This window comes from Chelonoidis abingdonii, chromosome 8 (assembly GCF_003597395.2).
Source record: "Chelonoidis abingdonii isolate Lonesome George chromosome 8, CheloAbing_2.0, whole genome shotgun sequence".
Lineage (NCBI taxonomy): Eukaryota > Metazoa > Chordata > Testudines > Testudinidae > Chelonoidis > Chelonoidis abingdonii.
Genome location: NC_133776.1, coordinates 16,232,509 through 16,245,047, shown reverse-complemented (window position 1 = coordinate 16,245,047; position 12,539 = coordinate 16,232,509). Strand labels below are relative to the sequence as shown.

Below are 12,539 nucleotides of genomic sequence, written 5' to 3'. Positions count from 1 at the left end.
TCCATTGACTTTCATACTTTTCTTAGCGCAGGTTGGCCACACATATGGGGCTAGATCCTGAGCTCTGAAAGCAGTGTAGCTCCATTGACTTCAGTAGAGCTATGTCAATTTACACAAATTAAGGATCTTTCAAAAAGCCACTAACCTGCATTTCTCTAAAGCTTCCATTAACAGTTTAGACCCTCTCCATGTTATGGGCCATATTCTACCTACCAATCCAATAGCCAATGAAGTCCAGGGAAGCGCCTTGTGGACATCAGAGGATAGCTTTGCTCCTACATAGTTACCAGCCATTTATGGGCCCTAGTGTGTCAATTATTTCTTCTACACACTACGCAAATACTTTCATGCTATTTATAGCAACAGGAACATCTATGTTGATATGGAAAATGAAGCTAGATTCTTTCAGTGAGCATGACCTGTATATGCTCCAACTGCCATAAAACAAGAACATAAGAATGGACACACTGGGGCAAACAAATGGTCCATCTATCCCAGTATCCTGTCTTCCAACAGTGGCCAGTGTCAAATGCTTCAAAGGGAATAAACAGAACGGAGCAACTGTCCAGTGATCCATCCCCTGTCATCCAGACCCAGCACCTGACAGTCAGACCCTTAGTGACACTCACAGGGATGTTTCCCTTACAATCTTGGCTAATAACCATTGATGAACCGATCCTCCATGAACTTATCGAATTCTTTTTTGAATCAAGTTAGAGTCCTGGCCTTCACAACGTCTCCTGGCAACGAATTCCACAGATTGGCAGTGCGTTGTGTGAAGAAGTACTTCCTTTTGTTTCCTTTAAACTTGCTATTAATTTCATTGGGTGATCCCTCGTTCTTGTGTTATGTGAAGGGGGTAAATAACGTCCGTCACTCGGTCTCCCCCACCCTTACTTACTTTCACCCAGGCTGGAGCAGGGGGTTGGAGTGCAGGAGGGGGTGCAGACTCTGGGCTGGGACTGAGGGATTCAGAGTGTGGGAGGGGGCTCCAGGCTGAACCTGGGGTAAGGGGTTGGGCTGCAGGAGTGAGGGGTGCAAGCTCTGGGAGGGAATTTGGGTGCAGGGGTCATATGATCACCCTGCATCTAGTTTCATAGAATCCACTAGACATTTCATGAGTTTAACTTTTTATTAGTGTCATTTGTGGTTTATAGATCCAAAATCCTTCAGGGTTTGTCACAAATCAGTGTAACATTCTCAATTGTGGGGTGTGCATTTGCTAAGCCAGGGGCAGGACGTTGGGGTGCAGGAGTGAGGGGTGTAAGCTCTGGAAGGGAGCTTGGGTGCAGGAGGGGGTTCTGGGCTGGGGCTCATTTAAGTGATAAGAAGATCATTTTAAAATTAATAAAGTTCTTTAGAGAAAATTAAAGAAGAAAAATGTTTGTCTTTTTCCTTTTGGCTACAGAAAGAACTATGGTGGAATTGGAGTATATAACATTATTTTAAAGTTTCCACCAAGGCTCTGCCCCTTTCACACATGACTGTATGGTCTTCAGTTGGCCATGCCTTCCTACTGAGACACTGGTAATATCTTCCAAAGCAGCAACTCAACACCAGTATTTTCATTAGTTGGACCAGGGCAAACCTGCTGAAAATGCAGTCCAGCATTATAGAAAATCACGCTTGGCACCTTTTCTCTGTGGCTCCACTGCTCATTCAGAGACATGAAAAAATTCTTCAGACTGAGTACACAGACCTGTTATTGCAGGAGGAACATTTTGGAACTGACAACAAACACATCACTCTATTTTCCAGTCTCAGTAGCTAGTGAGACTTCTGACATACTGGAGAAATTAAAACAGGTCAATAGGCCTGGTGGTGCTGTTCCTTGTCCCTAAGGGTATGGCTACACTTGCATTGTACAGCGCTCTGAGTTAAACCTGCCTTCATACAGCCGAGTAGGGAAAGCGCTGCAGTCTGTCCACACTGACAGCTGCCAGCACACTGTCGTGGCCACAATTGCAGCTGCATTGGGAGTGGTGCATTATAGGCAGCTATCCCAGCATTCAAGTGGCTGCAACGTGCTTTTCAAATGGGGTGGCGTGGAGTGGGTGTGACAGGGAGCGTGGTGGGAAGGATAGTGAGTTTTTGGAGTGCTGAGTCAGCACGCTGTAAGTTCAGACCCCCGCTCACTGAAAGCAAACAGCAGCTGTTTCTTTTTTTCTGATAGACCAGATAAGCAGCCACTCCCCGAAACGGACCCCAACTCGCGCCCCCACACCGCCTCTCTCTTCAAGCAAACATTAGCTGTGGGTACTCCAAACAGAGCCCCCTGCCTGCCTCTCATTCATTCAAAGCAAACAGCAGCTGTGTTTGTTTCTTTGATAAGCAGCCCCCGAAACAGAGCTTTGAAAGGACACTTCCACCTCCGGAGTTCACAACAAAACAAGAGAGGACGCTTCAGTTAAAAGGATTACAGGGAGTTTCCCGAGGTCAATCAGTGAGTGATAATGTTACTCCTCATTTACACTGGAGCAGCAGCGTCTCAGCCAATACGCAACAGCTGTTATTCCTCTAGGGGAGGTGGAGTACCAGCAGCGCTGTAGCCGCGGAGACACAGCACTGTACGTGCCTTGCCAGTGTGGACGGGGAGTGAGGTACAGCGCTCGGGGATGCTTTATTGCACTGTAACTGGCAAGTGTAGCCAAGGCCTGAGTGCTAACACACATGTTTGGAAGCACAGCCTTTCAGCATCTCAAAGCATCAGTTGTACAAAAAGGCTGCACTGGAGATTAAGGAAGGGCATCAAGTCATCAGCAGTTTGAAATGCTTCAAACAAGGACGAGGAGAGAGAGAAAGAGATTATAGTAGAAGGACAAGTCTTAAATATAACAAAGCTATCAGAGCATAGAGGTCTGCTATGCACCCATTTGCTTATTCTGCCTCCATTAAAATGTGAATCAGAGTTCAGGAGTCATCTTTATGACTATATTGTCTGCAAGTTCTACATAATGTCCAATTCAGAGAAACCTGACCCAGTTTGTACGTGTTCATATCTTACATCATTTATACTTTTAAAAACCCCTCAATTCCCTCTAATGTACTTGGGTATAACATCTTACCACTCCCTGCCCCTCTCGGCTTACCTGCAATGGGGAGGAGCAGGCCAAGGGTTCCTGCTCCCCTGCTTACAGCTAGTGCCACAGTCTGACCAGGGCAAAGCAGAAAAGGAAGGGCTGGCCTGACACAACTGGCCTTACTCCCCTTTTTGACCAAGCAAAGGATGTGACAATATAGGGATCGGGGCAAAGGAGTGATGTAGTAGGACAGGCATAGAAAATGAGGGCAAACTACCAAAAAAGAAGCTCCCAGTGTTTCTCCAGTCACATTAACACAAGCCATATTTAGAGGGAGAAAGTTTATCACCTTCCTGCCTTTTTTTGGCGAGGGCCTTGTCTACAGAAGTCTCCACTTCACTAGAATTCTTCACGGTTGCTCTCATTGGTGCAGTCAAACCAGCAGTAGCACCAGCGAGAGTGCTGGTGTATGAAGGGCTTTAGACAGCTGCAGGCAATTTAACAACTGTTACTAAACTCGCTCTGAGCAGGGCCTGGGTGGAGCTGCAATGGTGCTAACGGTGTCGGGAAATGCTAAGAGCAAGTCTATTACAAACAGGTGTTTCCTTACTAAAATAAGAAATATCCTACCCTGCACACAGTAGCTCACTGTTGTAGTCCATGACTTTCAGTCATTAAACCAGTTAACCTAAAACTTCTAGATGTACACAGAAATGGACCCATTTAGCATAAGTCACCATTACAAATTGATAACCTGATGACAAGCCCCCTCTAATTTAGACATACGTTATAGACACTACCGAATGACTCTCCAAGGAGATCTTTATCTCCTTGGAAGGTGGGTGGCACTATCAGCAATTTAACAAGCATCCGTTTTGGAAAGAGATGCATCTATCATCAACTATAGAAATAACAAGAATGAAGGGCACTGTCTCTGCATTACCAACCCAGCAGACTGGTCACCCCCATGGGCCAAATGTAGCCCTGGTGTTACTCCTGTAACTGCAATGAGAAGCCTGGCCCAATGTCTCTTAATTACCTACACCGAAGAGGGAGAAGAGCTCGGGGGCAGAGCCGGAGCAGCTGTATCAATGCCCCAGAGAAACAGCTCCTCCCCTATGGAAGAAAAGTTGTTGCGAGTATTTAGGAAGTCGCGCTGGTGCTGTGCCCTGGCATCCCCACAACTCTCCATCTGAAAGCTGAGCCAGCTGAATCCAGTAGGGAATGAAACACGTCCTCCCTCCAAAAACTGCCTCAGAGCAGGGTGAAGCGCTGAACGTCGGTCAGCTGGTTGGCTACCAGCCCTGGCCCCAGGGTTGGCTCCAGACACCAGCGAAGGAAGCAGGTGCTTGGGGCGGCCAACGGAAAGGAGCGGCAAGTCCCTCAGTCTCTCTTGGAGGGAAGGACCTGCCGCCAAATAATGAAGTGGCGGTGGTAGAGCTGCCGCCGAAATGCTGCCAATCGCAGCTTTTTTTTTTTTTTTTGGCCACTTGAGGCGGCAAAAACGTTGTAGCCAGCCCTCAGCACTGAGCTTCCCACTCCCTCCTCCTCTTGCATCTTTAATCGGTTGCTGCTCTTGCTGTCCCTGTCCCCTTGAAATGATGCACAAGTCTATCTGGGTGCGACTTCTACCCGCACACAGAAAGAGGGGAGGGCAGGTCACTTAGGAACAAAAAGGAGCGAAGCTGCACTTTGAGACCCTCAATCCTGCAAGGAGCTGCATGAAGTTGCCTCGCACCTACCTGGAGCCTTATCATGGGATTCACAGCAATCAGGGCCTAAGGTAGCCTGTAGGCACAGCACACTTACTGCTTTCCGCTTGAGAATGCAGTCTAGTCTCCAGCGATTTCCTTCTACCACGGGTCGCTTCATAAAGATTTCTGGGCTCAACCTAAAAAAAAATAGAAACATTCTGTGCTGTGAAAACTATGTGTAAGGTCAACTAGCACAAGAGTTCTCAACCCTTTTCTTTATGAGGCCTCCCACCCCCAACATGCTATTAAAACTCCAGGGTCCACCTGTGGCACAACTGGTTTTCTGCATACAAAAAACAGAGCCTGTGTTAGGGGGTAGCAAGCAGAGCAATTGCCTGGGGCCCCATGCCACAGGGGCCCCTGTGAAGTTAAACTGCCCATGCTTTGGCTTCAGCCCAGGCTGTTGGGGCTCAAGGCCCTGGGCTTTAACCCCATGCGGTCGGGCTTCAGCTTTCTGCCTTGGGCTCCAGCAAGTCTAATGCTGGCCCTGCTTGGCAGACCCCCTGAAACCTGCTCACGGCCCCTGGACCCGTGGTTGAGAACTGCTGAACCAATCGACTTCAATAATGGCAGAGAAACTAACGGGTTTAAATCTGCTCTCCCACGATTTATTTTTTCACAGAACTGTTATTGTTTGCTTTTTAACAATGGTGCTGTATGTAACAGCTGATGTGTCCCATGTGTAGCACAGAGGCCAATGACCTATCATTGACAGGGATCAGGTTATTGCATTCAGCACCCAGTGGGACCAAACTGAACCATGACGCATAAGGCAGACTCCATATAGAAAAGAGTAAGATCTCATGCAGAAAAAATATACTCCTGGTAGATAACTTGGGAGTTCAACTCTCCTGACACCTAGACTATTTGAAGATTTCAGACTTGTACAGTTTTTTCCTTGCTGCTTACCCCAGAAGATAGGGTGCCATTCTTTCACATCAGGATAGCATTCACTGATATGCAGATTGTAAGGCCAGAGGGACTATTAGATCATACAATCTGCCCTCCTCTATAACAAGATCACAAAATTTCATCCGGTTACTCCTGTATTCAGCCCAGTAACTTTGACTAAAGCATAGTGCTGAAAACATGCTTCTGAAAGCAATATTTCTCTTCCCAAGCTTTTGTAACGTCCAGTAAGTTTCACAATCCCAAGTTATGGTAACAATTGACTCTTGCCTTGTATAAGGCAGGAGACACAGGGACTGAAATGTAATTTTCCAGTTGTCTGACACAGTGTGTGCTGAAGCTTCAGCAGCATATAGTTTATTTATAAGCATTTTAGGATTCAGATTCATGTCAGCGAGGGTTAATATAATGCTTTGCATTCCTATAGGACCGTTGAGAACCAAAAAGTGCTTTACAAATATGCCTGGCTCAAGCCTCAAAACACCCCTAAGAGGTAGGGAAATAATTATAGGCCCACTTTATAGATGAAGAAACAGAGGCACAGAAATGTTAAGTGACTTGTCCAAGGTCAGACAGGAAAGCTATCCAGACAGTCTAACTTTTAGTGCTGGGTGTTGATCACAAGACCATCCTTTCTCAGCTAGAAGGTGTACCAGCTACAAGTACAAGATAAAGCCAGCCCCGACAAGGAAGCAGTTGAGAGTAGTGCGCAATACCGAGCAGCCAAGCATCTGTAGCTAGGGAACATGGTATAAGAGGAGGCGTTGGTGGTGTGTGCTGAAGCTCATGACAGATGACATCAGCAGGATGGCACAGCAGAAGCTGGCAAGAAAAGTATAAATGGCCAGTACTGGAATTGCATATGCACAGCACGCACCAGGGGGTGGAGGTGGGGGGCAACATGGCCCACCCTGCAGCAGCACTATCACCACCAAATCCCAACAGAAGTTTTCAGTGGAGCCCTTCCTGACTGCTTCCTTGCTGCCTCTTCTTTAACATGTGTGGGGATGCCATTACTGAGGTACACTGCTACAGGTGAGCGGACTGCCCACCCTGCCTCTTGCTACCTGAGTCACAGCCATATCCAATGGAAGTTAAACACCTCCTCTAGGGTGTGCTCTGCAAAGTCTCTGTTTTCTAGCTGCATCATCATTCCCACAACTTGCATTAGCAAACTTTAGGATTTTGCCCTCTGTGGCTAGCAATGGCCTGCATTAGCCACAGTGCCTGACACATACACAGACTGCACCCAAGGAACTAGAGAGCCTCAGCAACATCCAGCTGTGACGCTGCATCCCACAGTCTTAATACAAATATGGTTGTAATATGAATATGGCATAACTAAGATATGTTTTATGTAAGATGGGTCATGTGAGGTATCATTGGAAAGGTTATGATTTGCTGAAAGTGATTATCCAATTTGTATGCGTCAGTTCTGTATCTGAGGTTAGGAATACTCATTATGTAACAATTACAACTGTGTGTGTATTTGGGGAATGCCCACCAGACAGTCAGCAATCAGCCTGAATGGGCCACTACGAAAGACTACAGAATAGGTCTTTGAAGATGCTGATTTCTCCTCTTCCTGACCTGCCATGCAAGGTGGTGGCAGGGGCATATCCTGTATTGCCTAAGCGGTGTACAAATTTGTACATTTCCCCTTATGTTGAGAGATCTTCTGCTTCCCTGAGACATTCCCAGGGAGTTCCCAGTGAGGCCATGCAGCCCCGTACCACTCTCAATGCAGGTGGTGCCTCACTGAACCATGCACCCCTTCAAGATTATCCCTCCGAAGGAGACACCCAAACTGATGCTTTTAAGCATGCACTATTGCTGCCAAGTCTCCTGAAAAGGCTTTTGAATGAAAACCCTCACTGTGAGGTTTGGATGTGCTGCCAAACCATCTGGCATCACTGTTAGTTTCCATAATGTAAGGCCTTTGAATAGTGCAGCATTGTAATGAACATTCTCACAGAAACTGCTGAACAAAATCCAAACGCAGGAATACGAACCACCAATCTGTGATGAAAATTTCTTCTTTCGCTTCCTCCATGGCATTTGCTACATCTTCAAAATACCCTTTTGCATTTACATACCTGAAAAAAAGCCAAACACAATACTGGGATTTTTCTTTTAATTACATGGAGAATTTGTAGTTGGGGGAAAAATGTCAGTACTTTAAATGAGCAAATGAAAATATCGTTTAAATTCCTTTCTCAAAAGCAAACATGTTCAATTTCATGCACTAAGAAAACATGCAAGGAGAATTTCACATTATTGTTAATATCTTAATTAAACCAATACAATCAAATATTGTTATGGCAACAGGCTTGATCAGGTGGCCCTGTTACATGTAGTCTTCCACATTCTTTTTTTCTTATTGCGTGAGCAAGTTTTGACTCTTGGAAAGATATGTAGCAGTGGTAGTTTTGGATTACGCAAGGTTTAGATGTAGGGGCAGCTTGAGGGGGTAGATGGAGCTGTGTGAGTAGCAGGAGAGGTTGCTCTCTGCCTTGGGCTATGATTGGAGTCTTTGAGACAGAGTTATCTGGGAACCAGAGCGGAATTGGACTGAGACGTGCTAGGAGGGGTTGCTTTGCATGCTGTTTGACCACCTCGATTCAGAACTGGTGCATGTGCATCAATAAATCAAGTTACATTTAGAATATAACCAACTCCATGTCACTGATTTCAGCCCACTGGGAAGCCCACCTGCAAGGCCTCAGCTACATGATGCCACTGTCACAATGGGGCAAAGCTTTCAGGAGGGGCAACTTGAGAGTACAGCATTAGGGTTGGACCCTGCAAACACTTTCTACTGGGTGTTGTGTTTACTTCTCTCATTTGAGATTGGGGAAGACGTGACCATGTCAGAATTGGAGCAGCTGCTTTATGGAGAGGCTGTTGAGAAGGGAGATGAAAGTGGTGCAGGATGAATTTTTCAAAAGCACTTAAGTCACTTAGGTGCTTTTGAAAATGTTACCCAAAACCAATAGTCAAGCTAAGAAGTGAAGCTAGCAGCTTCTAAAGTAAGGAGAGTGTTCTGTTCTCCATTCATAAGCATACTGTTTATTAGCTTTACTATGAGTTACAAGTGCATCAAGATATCACTTTTATTCTGAAATTAACAAACAACTAATGTGGCCAAGCTCAACAAACATAAAAAATCTAACAGCTCTGATCACTGCAAAGCAAAGTTATAACAGAGTGAAATGGTTATGCTACTAATCCTAACATTTTTCTGCAGATCAGACAAGGAAGATGCATCTTTGATACTCTCAGCGATTTATAGTGTCTAATCAGCGAATTAAAACATCCGTGTTCTTTAAATGTGAATGATAAATCAGTAGGGCGATGACCTTGCTCCCACTGAAGAGAATGACAGCTTTACCATTGCTCTATCTCCCATTGAAATCATATTCTTACTATTGCAGGACCATCTTACCACTTTGCCAAAGTATTCTCCTGTATAGCTGCATACGACCCGAATCTGTGATGTGTTAGAAAGTTTTTGCCATTTTTCTGAATGAACTCTTCTATTCCCTGTCCCCACCATCGGGCATGTCTGTAGCTGTTACACTTCAAAATCAATGACCTGGAAAATAATCAAAGAACAGAAAACAACGAGTAAGTAGCACACTTTTATTTAGCCTCGTTCTATCGAACATGTCGATATGGGAACTGAATATCAATCACATTTTTTTAATCAAAAGTGACCAACAGCTAGCGACTGAGTTGAGGTGTTTTGGGGTTTTTTTTTAAAATAATATTTCAGCACCTAGAGACCAGTTACTGACAACCTATAAAAACAATAGATAGATATTACCTGCACATTTTGCACACCGTGGACCAAATGTTGCTTACACTGGTGCAACCCCATTGATTTAAATGGGATAGCATTAGTAACTGGGAGCAACATATGACATCACGGATGCTAAAAAAATTTAAATGACCATTTACACCCTCTGAGGAACTGTCCCATTGATCTGGATTCTTCTCTCACAATAATAGGGTGGCTGGATTCTTCTGGCATTCCTCCCTGCTAGATGGGGTTGGAACCCTGAAGGGAGATGCTCATTGAACCGTGTTGACTCACTGTAGAAGGTGCAAGTTGCTAACACATCCTGCATATAAGGGAATGCCCCCCTTTTAATTAAAGGAAGCCAATTATTAAGTGAAAAATGGGGATGGGGAGGGGGAAAGTGGTCTAAATAAAATATACATTTCTCACCTGGAGAGATTGTCAATCCGTAACCCATATTCTGTTTCAGTCTCTTTCTTGCCAATCTTAATGCTGAATTCTTTATCTACCAACAGGACAAAGGAAATGGCTCCGCTATCCGTCTTCATATACATTAGGAAAGAGTCTTTCACTACTAACCACCTAAAAGGGGAGATAAATGTAATCTCAAATTCACTTAAAAAACGAGAGCCATCCACTAATACAAAGTGAACAGTAGTCCCCATGAGAGAACTCCAAGCCATTCATCATCAGGATCCGAAGAAGGCAAGGAACGGTTTGTGACCTATTAGGGGCAGTTTCTTTGTAATATGGTTTACAGAGCTGGTGTCTGATTGTGCTCTCAGAGTGGAGTAAAACAGGACTGACTCCACTGAAGTTAGTGGAGTTACACCAGTGTAAAGCTGATGAAAGGGAAAGGAGAATCAGCCTCTGGAGAGGTGATTACAGCAATGGATGGTGTACAAAATCCAATATCTGGATTCTCAAATCAGCAGTTAAGTAAGAGGAAGGATGGTGCAGTGGGTTAGGGTGCTACATGGGGACTTGGGCAACCAGAGTTCCATTTTCTGCTTTGCCACTGAGTCCCCATGTGACCTTGGGCAAGTCACTTAGCCGGTCTGTGCCTCAGCTTTCCCATCCGTAAAATAGGGATAACAACACTGGGATAAATACATTAAAAATTGTGAGGTACTTAGACACTACAGAACTAGGGACTATATAAGTATCTGTGATAGATACAAGTCCATTCTGTATTCTGCCCCTGAATAGTGATGTGCAGAACCAAATTCAAATTTACCATTACAGTGGGAACCATGTTCTGTATGACCACATCCTATATAAGTCCTTGGAAATTTAAGCTTTAGTGTCTGGGAACATTCATAGGAATATACCTGTTGGCCATCAGGGGTTTCCAGCCAAGTGGCTGTGTAATGGATGAGGTGGAGCAAAGATTCTCTTCAGCCAGAAATATTATTTTGGTAGCCTGCAATACCTGCTGGCACTGTGGGAGCAGCGCACTCTCATTTGAGTTTCTCATGCGTTATTTATAATGGCACTGAATCCTATTAAAGCTAATGGAAAGTGTACAAAGAGGACATTTTGGAAAGGTTTCATTGCCAAGTAACAGGCATCACAGTAAAAAAAACAAGATGAGAAACGACTAGCAGGTTGTGTGTGAGCACCACAGCCCTTGAGCACTCTGGAAAAAATATTTCCCTGTCAGTGTCCAATATTTTTCCCCTCTCTGTATACACATATATGAATGATGTGCCTAACATCCTCCCTCCTTCACACACAAGTAAATCACTCACATGGCCTTAGTCCAGATCTTTGTTCATACAAATGAATGTACAAGGAAAGAAAAATGTATTTTTAAACCAACTGCAAAGACATATTAATGACATATGATGCCATAACACTTCATGGCATCCTGAAGTGTTATGTTGCTGGGCCTAATTCAGTTCCATTGCTCCATGTTCAAATTGTGCAGTGCTCCCAGGTTAGTTTTCTGAGCACGATGCTCATCACAGGTCCGGCTCCAGGCACCAGCAAAACAAGCAGGTGCTTGGGGCAGCACATTTCTAGGGGCGGCATTCTGGCGCCGGCCATCATAGGTGCTGACTCTGGGGCATGGGGAAAAAGTGCACCCACTGCCCCAGCTTGCCTCTGCTCTGCCTCCGCCTGCTTCCCTGAGCGCGCCACCACCGCTCCACTTCTCCCCACTCCCTCCCAGGCTCGCTGCGTGTGAGTTGTTTCGCACAGCAAGTCTGGGAGGGAGGAGAAGCCGAGCAGCAGGGCGCTTAGGCGGTGGTGAAGCGGAGGTGAGCTGGAGAGGGACAGGTTCCTCTACCCCCCGTTACTTCCTGCGCCCCACCATCCTAGTTCACCTCCGCTCCGCCTGCTCCCCTGAATGTGCCGCTGCTCCGCTTCTCCGCCCTCCCTCGCCTGAGAGGGAAGGCAGAGAAACGGAGTGGCAGCACATCCGGAGGAGCAGACGGAGCGGAGGTGAGCTAGGGCGGGAAGTCGCGGGGGCCCTCAGGAAGCAATGAGGGGGGGAATGCGGCACGCCCGGGGGAGGAGGTGGGACTAGGGATTTGGGGAAGGGGTTTGGAAGGGGTGGACTGGGTAGGGTACGGGGCAGTGGCACGAAAAAAAAGGGGGGGGTGGCCAACATTTTTTTTTTGCTAGGGCAGCAAAAATCCTAGAGCCGGCCCTGGCTTATCACATAGTAACAGGGCAAAGTCAGGGCCAGCTTTAGGAATATAGGGGCTCTAAAGAGGTTGTCATTGGGAGTTCTTTGCTTTTCTTTTCACATCCTCCTTCCCTAGACTAAGACTAGCCATTGTAATCAATGTTGTAGATAACAACAGACTCCCCACTCTCACATCAAATTTGGTGCCTCCCATAAAATCAGGGGCCCCCTGCTCCCTCCCTCACAGACTCCATGGATCTCTCATACATTTTGATAATGAAAACAGAACAGAAACACAGGTGGCTCTGCTGACTTGTAAAGCAGCCTTTACAAGAAGGAGCACTGTCTTTCTTACAAGCCAGAGTGTGCTCAATTTGCTTGTAATGAGGCACTGGCCTCACAACCAATTTGAAAATTACAGC

The 12,539-nt window shown here is 45.8% G+C and overlaps 1 protein-coding gene across 4 annotated transcripts in view; it reads right to left on the bottom strand.

Annotated features, from left to right (window-relative positions):
* PLD1 (phospholipase D1) overlaps nt 1-12,539 on the bottom strand; it is a 129,962-nt gene that overhangs the window by 35,680 nt on the left and 81,743 nt on the right. For all 4 annotated transcript variants that reach the window (XM_032783671.2, XM_032783674.1, XM_032783670.1 and 1 more), the window contains 4 exons: nt 9,915-10,067; nt 9,129-9,278; nt 7,696-7,779; nt 4,830-4,911 (listed from right to left, as the gene is read on the bottom strand). In XM_032783671.2, the coding sequence (XP_032639562.1) occupies nt 4,830-4,911; nt 7,696-7,779; nt 9,129-9,278; nt 9,915-10,067 (469 nt within the window). The remainder of the gene's footprint in view (nt 1-4,829; nt 4,912-7,695; nt 7,780-9,128; nt 9,279-9,914; nt 10,068-12,539) is intronic.